This window comes from Poecilia latipinna, unplaced genomic scaffold (genome assembly GCF_001443285.1).
Source record: "Poecilia latipinna isolate Pla-1442-1.1 unplaced genomic scaffold, P_latipinna-1.0 Scaffold90, whole genome shotgun sequence".
NCBI classification, from domain to species: Eukaryota; Metazoa; Chordata; class Actinopteri; order Cyprinodontiformes; family Poeciliidae; genus Poecilia; species Poecilia latipinna.
Genome location: NW_015112706.1, coordinates 309,219 through 320,565, shown reverse-complemented (window position 1 = coordinate 320,565; position 11,347 = coordinate 309,219). Strand labels below are relative to the sequence as shown.

At 39.0% G+C, this 11,347-nt stretch overlaps 1 protein-coding gene across 2 annotated transcripts in view; it reads right to left on the bottom strand.

Annotated features, from left to right (window-relative positions):
• Positions 1 to 88: 88 nt before the first annotated feature.
• pdzd11 (PDZ domain containing 11) overlaps positions 89 to 11,347 on the bottom strand; it is a 15,294-nt gene continuing 4,035 nt past the window's right edge. For both annotated transcript variants that reach the window (XM_015023843.1, XM_015023850.1), the window contains exons 3-6: positions 2,726 to 2,866; positions 2,523 to 2,621; positions 1,319 to 1,379; positions 89 to 822 (exon numbers count right to left, since the gene is read on the bottom strand). In XM_015023843.1, the coding sequence (XP_014879329.1) occupies positions 788 to 822; positions 1,319 to 1,379; positions 2,523 to 2,621; positions 2,726 to 2,866 (336 nt within the window). In that variant the 3' untranslated portion in view covers positions 89 to 787. The remainder of the gene's footprint in view (positions 823 to 1,318; positions 1,380 to 2,522; positions 2,622 to 2,725; positions 2,867 to 11,347) is intronic.

The window sequence follows — 11,347 nt, the reverse complement described above, 5'->3', positions numbered from 1 at the left end:
AAAGTTCATGTCAACATCCTGCAGGGAAACGTAAAGAAGTGACATTGACATCAACAATGAACGTAGTTAAACACTCAATGCCCTGAAATTCTCAAGCAATGTTTTTTTTTATTATAAAAGTATAACAATGTCTTATGAAGCCATGTTAACCTTTTGGCACCTGAATTTGTTAATGTTTCTTGAATGGAGAAACTATACAAAAATGGGATGTTAAAATTAGTATTCATATTTACAGTTTGTATAATTTCATACACAATTACAATATTTGATAAATACTCAAAAACTTGTAAAGTGACACAGACACAGAAATATTTAAAATTTATCAGAAGTCTTGCACGATTTGCCCTTACAGTTAATGTCCCCATAAATTATTTCCGTCAGTGTTTTAATGTTTTGTTTTAGTGTCTAATGTCAAGATTAGTGGGCTAATCTGTACCATTTGGGACTTCAAAATGCTATTAAACATAGATGAGACATTATCAGTACTAAATTACATTAAAACCCTTTTTTAAAAATCAGTAATTGAGATTACAATGATACATTTTCAAATGCAAAGCATAACACTATATGATTGGACAGTAATGCGGCAGAAACTATCAAATATTGCAGGACAGCTGACAACATTTCACCATCTTTAACCACTACACCAGAGAACGGATCTTCCCAACATGGAGGAATTTGAATGAGACAAACAATCTGTCATCTCGAAGCTGCGGTAGAGTGCTTAGGAGTCTGCAGGAGCAGAAAAATGACGTCGAATGAAGTGTTTTAGGAACGCTGCTGCCCCCTAGTGGACAGTTCTCTCCTTTTGCCTCTGGTAGTCTGATGGGAGGAACAGAGAAAACCATTATTCAGCTGAAAAACGAATCATTATGAGATAATTCGGGAAAGCTTTTCTGTTTTTCTTTTGGAAACTTAAAAATCCAACGGATTTTGATCTTGGTACGCTGGTGTTACACCAGCGTACCAAGAGAATCATCCAAATCATCCAAATCCTGAAATATGCTTTTCTTTTCAATACTCAAATGCAGAAAAAGGTAGATAAAGCGCTCACAGGTTAAATAAAATGAAAGATTTAATCTAAGCCAAACAAGATTGAGCATGTTGACTGGATAGGGTTCAAATTAATAGTTAAATGAGCACAAAGAAAAACATTTATGTTATCACAGCTGAGATCAGTGTTACAACAGGGCTTTCAACACATTTTATCTGATAGTGTCAATTCTTTACTCCTCCTGCAGCCTGCAAAAACATTCACTGAATGAAACCAGACTAACCAAATCTGTAAACACGCCTTTGTATGAAACAAAGCACTTACTGTAAGGAAAGAAGCGAACCTTCATCACTATTTCCCGAGCAGTCTTCAGAATCTCTACCGCCTAAAGAGGGTGACAAATGTTATTGGTGACTGGTGATTAATTTCACGACTTGCACTACTCGTTCTTCAAACTTTTAAAATGTAACGTGCTTAAACAGAACAGAAGCTTACAGAAAGTAAGCTTTGTGAACAGCACACGTTATGTCAACGTTTATCCTCATAATCTCATATCAAAATTTCACCGCAGGTAGGAATGAGCTTTGTATGACGGCAAATTGGGGCGATTGTAGATATAAAAAAAATAGCAATAAAAAAGTCTACTTTTGAGGTAAATCTCAAAAAATAAACTACACTCACTTTTTGAAGAGTCCAAAAATTTGCTAGAACTCTTTTTTTAGATTGATCTCAGAAATGTTCAAGAAAGAAAAACTTTTAGATTCTAGTTTCTGGGCTTTTTTCTAGCAAATTTACAACTTTTAGAACAGAAATTATTCTGGTTTTTTCTAGAAAATTTTAGATTAATCTCAAAATTTGAGTTTTTTCTAGCAAATTTTTAACATTTCAAACTCAAATGCCCTTATTTTTTCTAGAAAGTTTCTGTGAATTTTTTGGTAGAAATTTACTCTTCTGTTTTTTCCTCTCTCCGCTGCTCTTCTGTGCTGTCGTAGTTTTGGACCTTTGCCTCCCTCACTATCCTCACTGGGTGTTACAGCTGTTTTGATTTTTTAATTATAGCTGTGACTTTAGAAATGGGAAAATCTAGGATTCTAGCCATTTTGGTTTTTTACAGCCATTTGATGATTTATGAAAAATAAAAAGGTATTATCTGTATTACTTAAATGACCCATTTTCTTCTCTTTCCCATTTTGAAGAATGACCAACAAGTCCTGGACTTCTGTTTTATGTCAAATTTACAGGTGAAAATTTTCTGCTTAAAATGAAAAAAGCATATACTAAAAACATCAGTTTTCACATTTCAGACTAAATACATCAACATTGTCTTGTGTCAAACCTGAGCAGTGAGACGATAATCCAAAAAATAAGTTGCAGCTGAACCAGAAGACAATTCAGACCAAATAATGTGAAGAAAAATGCACCAAAACTACAACACATTCTAACCCCTAACCCTAACTTCTGAGATGCTAAACGGAGTAAATACTGTGATGAATTAACTTTAACTTTCACTGGTTCTGCTGTGACTTACTCTCGAATGCTCTATGTCTTGGAAATCCACATCATTCACAGAAAGAACCTGATCTCCTTCCTGCAGTCCTGCTCTGTGGGCGTCTGAATCTGGGACCACCTGACACCACAAAAGACACAAAATATTATTTATTACCATAATATATGGGTCTTTCAAACACAAAATAAAAGCTTAGGAGGCATGATAACTACTCCTGCACACACCTTGGATATAAAGATTCCTAGTTGTGATGCCTTGCCTCCTCGGATGTTAAAACCCAGCTGGGCTCCTGGAGGTTTCTTCAACACGATGGTGCGAGGGAGGAACTGGGTGAGCTCGTTGTTGTAGTCAGGATGATGAACCCTCTAACAAGGAACCAAGAAATACACAGTGAAGCCCAGAAACGTACATACACGGTGCGACAGCCAGAACAGTTGCTATATGCCAGAATTATAAGAGAATTGTTCATCTAAGTTGGAAGTTTGCATGCATTACTTCTTTGAGGTTAATTAATATTTAAACTGGAGTATTTTAAGTCAAAATGCACCAGTTTAAATGATTTCTTGTGAGTCATCAGGGGGAAATAAAAATAAATCAGTAAAGATAGCAGAGAAGGTAGAAATTATTCTTAAGAATAATTTGAGATGCTTGAAGGTGCCGAGTTTATCTGTTCAGAGATAAATGTGCAACGGTAAACAGCATAAAAATATTTGTGCCAGCTAGAGATGGGCAAAATGGGCTTACATTTTTTGCGGTACTATTGTAATACTGATGAAATTATGGTTTAAAAACAATTTATTACTTATTTTTTAGGCATCTATGCTGTAACTGCACAGTATTCGTAACGTCACAAATAGTATTCTTGAAAAATATTTCTATTTAAACATGACGCAACTTATTTAAAGAAGTGAAATTTACATCACTAAACTGCACACAAAACCTACATTTAATCATATTTTTTTTTAATTTACTCATATTTATTGATGCTCTTGCAGAACAAATAGTGAAACAAAAATTTCCAATAAAACTGTCAGTTTTGTTTTTTTACGCTAAAAAATAAATGCCTACACTTGGTGCTGTCACATTATTAAGGAAAGAGACTGGCTCTGTATCCTAGAAATGAATGTGTATTTGTGTGAAAGTCAAAGTCAGTATTTTTACAGTAAGTTAAAAATTTTTTACAGTAATAATTTTACAGTAGCTGATAATGTGTGTGAGCGAGGCAGTCTGCAAATCGGACTCAGTTACAGCAGTTCTGTTGAGAGAAACGGGTCAAAATCCCGTAAATTATTGTGAGAAAACATGATGAAGAAAACTCAAGTACAGAGTAAAAGGCAAATCCAACAAATATTAAGAAAATCTAATTTTAAATTAGAAGAAAATGTAATAATCTACTTAACAACAACCTTATTGAGGACATATATAATTTCTAATCACATAATTATAGTTACAAAATGATTCATGTAAATTTAATTTAAAAAAATAAAATAAATCAGACACCTTATTTAGAAGGATTGCATTACAAGACTAACCCTGTTAACTGATTAAGCTGTAAATATGTAATGAACAAGTCTAAGCAGGACACACAAGATAATCAGCCACTATCACCTGTTAACGTTGCCGTCTTTGTCCAAATGTTACTCAACCAGGAGAAAACGCCGTTAGGCCTGTCAGTACATCCTTACTACCGTGTTTCCCCGATTGTAAGACGTATCGGAGGTTTCAGGGGGGTCGGCTAATATAAGCCGTACCCCGAAANAGCCCGGCTTTAGAAAAAAAAAAGATTTTTTTTTTTAAAGCATAGCAGGCCGCCAGGCTTATAATACACTGGGGTAAACCCTGGTCTTAAACTTTTGATCAGCTGAAAAAAATCATGTTTGAGTGTAAATGCAGTTTTCAATTAATTTCCCGCTCAAAAGTTTTTGTCTCTTACGCTGATTTCTTCTTTTAACATTGTCAAGCTCTACTTAGAACCTTCTTAAGATCCAATAGTGCAAAATGCAAATTCTTGCAATTTTGTGACTGGTCTTAAGATTTTGATCAGGAGTATATTTCATTGGGTGACATTTAAGCATCTTTCTCTCTCTCTTTCTTATTCCCTTGCAGCTTGCTTTGTAGAGTTGTGTTCAGCATGTTAAATGCTGTTATTAAAAGTACTAATATTAGTTACAGTATTGTTCTGCATTAGATCATATTTAACCTTTGTGAAGGTTTTTCTGTGTTCAACCAGCGATATCAACAAGGTATTATGTGACATGTGTCAGTGGCCCACCTTAATGATTGAATCTAACATATTATTAGAACCTTGCTCCGATTTCCTCTATAGCCCATTAAAGTAGCTTCACTAAAGATTGAAGCTCAAAGTTCCAAGAATAATCCCACAACATCAAACTCCTCTTCAAAAATATATATTTATTGTCAACAATAAGATAATAGAACAGCAAGCAGTTATGAACGGGTTCCAAGCCTGACCTAACAAGTTCAACCCCACCCCCAAATCATACACAATCTTCCTCCCTCGTTCTGTCAGCCCAGACTTATCATTACAATGAATTCAGCCTTGATGCAGTAGTGTACGTTTGTACACTTGTTTAAGTTCACCCTTGACCCTCCCCCAGAAGGGGAGAATCCATATCATGCCATCATACATCAAGCAGATGAATACAGATAAGTTTCTCCACAGCGAGATGCATTAGGTTCAGATCAGTTGTAATACTTAAATAAGATGTTGATTGATTTAGTTACCTCTGAACTGTTTTCTGTGTAAAGATGAAAATATCTGCGCATCTGCACTAAGTATCTAGGTGTTTGAATTGTAATCCGTCAGAATGTCAAATGGCTATCAAATATTTCATTCAAATATATATTGAATTAGAGGGGTCCTAGGGTTGAACTTTGGGGTACCCTACATGGGACTTCTGTCCACTTTTATCAATCAATCAAATTTTATTTGTATAGCTTTGTTATGGTCTGGCTCTTAAACCATAACAAATGAAAGGGAAGCAATGCAAGAGATAACTTAAAAGGGAATTTATTTAACAAAAATCATAACTGGTTGGGGAAGAAAGGGAGAAAGGGGAGAGAGTGGCACGGAGACAGAAAGAATGAGCTGCTTAGTCAGAGAAAGTGATGCATCTTAAGGTGGATCTGAAGTCATCTGGAGACACTGGCCAGCTGCCTCCACTTCCAATCAGCACCAATTAAGAGTCCAAAACATGGATGTTAGAGACCCAGAGGAAAAGGCCTTGGGCCGTAACAGCACATTTCAGCAGCAAGGCATTTCAAGGTGCTTTACATAATTAAAAAACAAAATAAAAACAGCATGTGACATTGAATAAACAGTAAGAAAGAGAAAGAGATTTTGGAAAAAAGAAGGAAAAAGAAGGAAAAAAGAAAAAGATTTAAGATAAAAACATGCGTTTGTTATGGAATTTAAGCGCCTGTCTTTGGCAGACTTCGCCGTCCGTTTAACACGGGTATTATCCAGGCCCCGTCGCCTAACAGGGCAAGGTCTCCAACCTTGCAGCACCAGGCTCCGTCCACCTATCACGCGAATTTTTGCGCTAGGACTTCGCCGTCCTACACGGATTTTTGTGCACTATTTTTACCTGTTAGAATCTAGAATTTACTGGGTTTTCTGTTACTTTTGTTACGGAATTTAAGCGCCTGTCGTCGCCGAACTCCGCCGTCCGTTTAACACAGGTATTATCCAGGCCCCGTCGCTTAACAGGACAAGGTCTGATGAGAAGTTTCCTATTGAAACAAAGAAATCCCTGTTTTTTATGCAAGATTCAAACCAACTGAGTATTGGACCAAAGAGTCTGACCCAACTCCAGTCATTTCAGTAAAATGTCATGATCAACACTGAGGTCCAACAGAACCAGTACTGCGGAGGTCTTACCTCACTGACCCACTTTTCTTTACAATACTGCTTTAGTTTGTTGAGGTTTGAAAACATTTATCTCTGCACATCTTCCTCGATGTCAAATCTAGCATATACATCGAAATGAGCTGTAGACTTTGACTTGAACATTGCCAGTGTTCGAGATTATTGCCTAGTAATGACCCTGTTTGCTGCAAAGCTTCTGCAAAGAGGGCATCACATTTGACTGGAGGACATTATGTTCTCATGAGGAATTCATGGTTGACTTGCCCTCAAAACTTTGCCCCCTAGCTAAGCTTTGCCCTCTGCTAAGGTAGAAAAAAATAGTCTTTTAAGATGGCTACAAATACTTTATAGGCACCATTTTAAGATGTCAAAGTCAGTGTCAAAGACAGGGTGACACAGTTTAATGCTGGACCAGATCACCATTCACTGAGCACAATGTAACATCCACAAACTTATCTCTCTCTCTCACACACACACGGTTTATGAATACATCCATATATACACATAGATGGAGCATAGACAACACATTGGTCATAGGCAGGCAGTAACAGCTTACTTTATCATATAACCTGAAGAAAACTTCCTAATTTTACTAACATTTTCTTAGATTAGATTTTCTTATTGAGGAATATACTTTTGATTACAAAAGCATAAAAGATGTGGTAAAGAACGTTTCCTATTGTCCATACACCCATTTGTTGATGATGTAGCCCATTAAAATATATGTTAGTTTTACTGGGTTTATGTATTTTTAAAACATTTACCAATGCTGACAAAATAAAGACTATAAGGTCACAGACAAAAGTTAGCAATTGTGAAAAATATTAAATCTCCTGGAAGCAACTGTTTCTCAACAGCAGAGAACCCAGACTCTCTGGATGAAGCAAAGCATCGTCCAGAGATTGTTAGGATCTGGGGATGGCTGGTTGGGTTTTTTCCAGTTTCTCCACCAGGGGGCATCCTGGGGCCTCTCTGGAGGGCTTGGACCTGCGGCTGCCTACCTGCACACCTGTCACCACCTACCTTCGTTTGGAGGAGTATATCAGGAGGGAGCAGCCGACACTCTAGTGTTAGCCAGTAATGGTACATATCATTAGTTAGCTCACCTCCGACCTGCCTACCTCCTGTGTAATCTTTTCTGTGTTGCCTCTTCTTAGGTTATTCCTCCGTGAAGCCTTGGATTATCCGAACTGCCAAGATTATTGGCAGCCTGATCAGAACCCTCGAGACCCCGTGGAGATTACCCATTGGTGGCCCGAGTTTCCAGAACCTCCTCACCGTAACAAACCTACTTCAACATTCCGGTTGGCAGCTCCCTCCTGGACCTCAGAAGATCAAGCTCCTCCACTCACCTCTCCGCCCTCCAACATAGCCTTTGCTCTCTCCACACCACCAGCCCCGGACCCACAGTGGCCCTTTCCCCCAGCTCAGTTCACCCACCTGTAAGTAAGACCAATAGTAAATGCAAGACTGTAAATTCCCACGAACCCTGAACTCATCTTACTTGTTCCCCTTTGAATCCAGAGATCCTGCACCACCGAAACGAGCACCGGTTCCAGAAATCTGTACATATTTGTCTGCACTTTGAATTATAATAAACCACCTTAACATGTATCTGTCTCTGGAGTTGTGTTCTGCGCATGTGGGTTCAAAGAATTAATCCCATCATGACAGAGATGGATGATGAGGGACTCTTTTTTTTTTTTTTTTTTTTTTTTTTTTACTAAAGATACTCTGATTGGATATTAATGTCTGTATCCATCCCGATATTGAAAAAAATTCTAGATCAGCTACTGGTGACAATGTGCCTGATCCATAAGGGCCGATCTATTCAATCTAATTTAATGTTTTGTGCTCTGAGCAAGTGTTATTGATGGTGGCACACCACCACACAAAATGAAAGCCCCACACGTTCACAATTAAGTTTTCATTATTATTATTAATATTAAATCATATGAGATGTACAGCCTATTGTGCACTTGTACTAGCCATAATCAGAGTTTGAAATTAATTTAATGTCATAAAATGTTACATTTTACTTTATTTCTAAAACCAACATCAGGCATAACAACAGCTAATGCCTGTCTAGCTGAGCTGTTTCAAGGGAAAACCTAGAGCTGGTTATTATACTGGGCTTTATTGGCTTTTCATGTGTTTTATTTTGGTCTTGGACAATAAGTTGCGAGTTGTAAGCATGTGGCTCAAAAACATCTCCAACACATCACTCAAGCTACACTGATAATGGGCGTTACAAAAAAAGATACTTCAGTGATGACATCATCCACCGTAAAGATGTCGTTGGAAAGAAAACAACATCTGATTAACCCATTGAGGTACAAAGCCCTTTTTCTGCAACACTATAGATTGCATGTGAGCAGATCAATCTTTAGCTCTTAGTCTACCTTAGAAATTCCAATCAGATTAGTCTTAGTCTGCAGTGCTGACGTTAAGAGAGAGTTGAGGAATGACATGTTGATTAAATAAAAACTGTGACGTATACAAAGAGCACAGAGGCTGTTACCAAACCCCTGCATTCTTCTCAACAACTGCAAACACTGTGGGTAGTGTTTAATGCAAGGAGGTCAGAGGTCATTTCCTGGGTACTGATCAAGTGACATTTGGCATAAAGATCAACTTTGTAAAATGTCATGTAAGAAATTCAGGTTTTATAGGCAGTTTCCTTCAGTCACTTCTAGGTCTGGTCCCTGAAAAGAGCACGGCAGTCAGAGGAATTGGGTTGAGCTCATAATCAGATGTGACTGGGATTCCTGCCCAACAGACCCGATCAGCATGAACTGACAGGATGTTTTATATTTAGTAACACAAACAGCAAACAATGAAACGCATCTTTCTATGAAGTTTTTAAAGTTTTTGGTTATTTTTAATTTCTCAGGTTTTGCAAAAATTTTCCAATAGGACATCTACTGGAAAATTTTTGCTGTCATGATAAATTCTTATTTTTGAGGACTGAATTGAAACTGAGATGTTGAAACTGATGTTTAAACTTATTACCAAATAATAACATAAAAAAACTAAAGTGTTGGAGCGCTGCTGCCCCACATGAAGAGGAGCCTGTTGAGGTGGCTGAGCGTCTAGTTGGGACGCTTTCTGAACCTCCCCAGTGAGGTTGTTCAGGAACGTGAGACCCAGAGGAAGATCAGGACACACTACTAGGCATTACCTACCGTGTTTCCCCGATAGTAAGACACCCCCGATTGTAAGACGTATCGGGTGTTTCAGGGGGGTTGGCTAATATAAGCCGTACCCCGAAAGTATGACATATGTCTTACTTTTCGGGGAAACACCTCTCATCTAGCTGCGCGCCGCCTCCTGCCCACGTCCGCACCGTCCCCCTCTCCATATGTCGCCGCGTCTGCCACCTCCCTCTGATCTTAATGAGCGCCGCCTCCTGCCCACTTCCGCGCCGCCCCCCCCTCCATACGTCACCGCGTCTTTTTTTTCCAATATAAGACATACCCCGAAAGTAAGACATTGTGGGGCTTTTGGGGATAAAAAGAAAGTAAGACACTGTCTTACTTTCGGGGAAACACGGTAGCTAGGCTGGTAATTCCGGGGTTAGGGATAGGGTTAGGGTCTCTAACCCTGGTCCCTGGACCCGCTGTCCTGCATGTTTGTTTCCTGCTGCTGGATACCTGGTTTAAATGACTGGGTAATTAACAGGCTTCTGCAGTCATTGGAGGCATGCTGAGGATGTAATGAATCAGCTGGGCTGGAGGGTGAACATGTAGAACATGCAAGATGGTGGGTCCTGAGGACCAGGGCTGAAGACCTGTGCTCTACTACATCCCAAGCAGGACCGCCTTCATCTGTACCTCATCCAGACCTTATTAGATCTGAAGACATGCTGACCAAAAGAAAAGGAAAAGCCCCACACACATCTGTCCATATTCTGCAGTACAAAAAACAACAAAAAGGAACAAGACAATATACATTAAGCCACAGCATGCCAGCCAGGCCAGCTGGCCCACTTCTAACACCACAACTTCATGGTCCGCTCTGGCTGTTCCAGTTCTTTAGTTCGTTCTTTCATTGACAACAGCAATGCCTCATAATTTTCATTCGTCTTGTGAGTGTGTGTAACAGCCCTCCCCAGTTTGATGACATAAGCCATGTAGTAGCCACCATACCTCAGCAACTCTGAGGAAGATGAGGATGCACAGGTCCACAGATTCCGCTGCCTCAGGAAAGCCAAGAATATTTTAAGACTCCTCACACCCCGGTCACAATTTGTTCCAACTGCTGCCATCTGGCTGCAGATACAGTAGCATTAAAGGAAGAACAAACAGACTGAAGAACAGTTTATACCCGGTAGCATTAAATACCTTTTAGTACTATTTTTCACCTATTTCGTTATAATCCATGTAACTATTGCATGGTTCTATAATGACATTAAAGATTGTTATTATGTTATTATTATGATAATGGGAGAAAGACAAACAGCAGACTATGAGAGGCCCATGTACACATGGTGACTGGCTGCCAGGCCCACTTCCAGTTGAGTCCAGTTCTGTCTATCGATGAACAGATGGTGGCATCCAAACCTCGTCATAGAATGAAGCATGCCAAAAAGACAAAGAAGTACCTGCACTTTGGAACTGCTGACAAAGTGCAGGTACAAACTTTCTGTGCTGGCTGACTCCTTCACAGGACACAACTATGCTGCTAAGAGTGTCTCCACAAAAGGCTACTCTGCAGTGATGAGTCTGCTTCCATCATCTTTGCTTGGTGGAGGGGTAAACACTATAAGCAGGCAGGTTGTACTTAAGTAACACACTCTTCCACAAGCTTAGTGCCAGAAACATTGGTTGTGGTACAATGCCAAACAAAAATTTCCCATTCTTTTCTCTGAGGAAATAATTACAGCAATTGAGGAGAGACAACCTGGTGTTTCTCAAGTGGATGGACATATGAAGTGACCATGTGCTCTTCAGTCCAT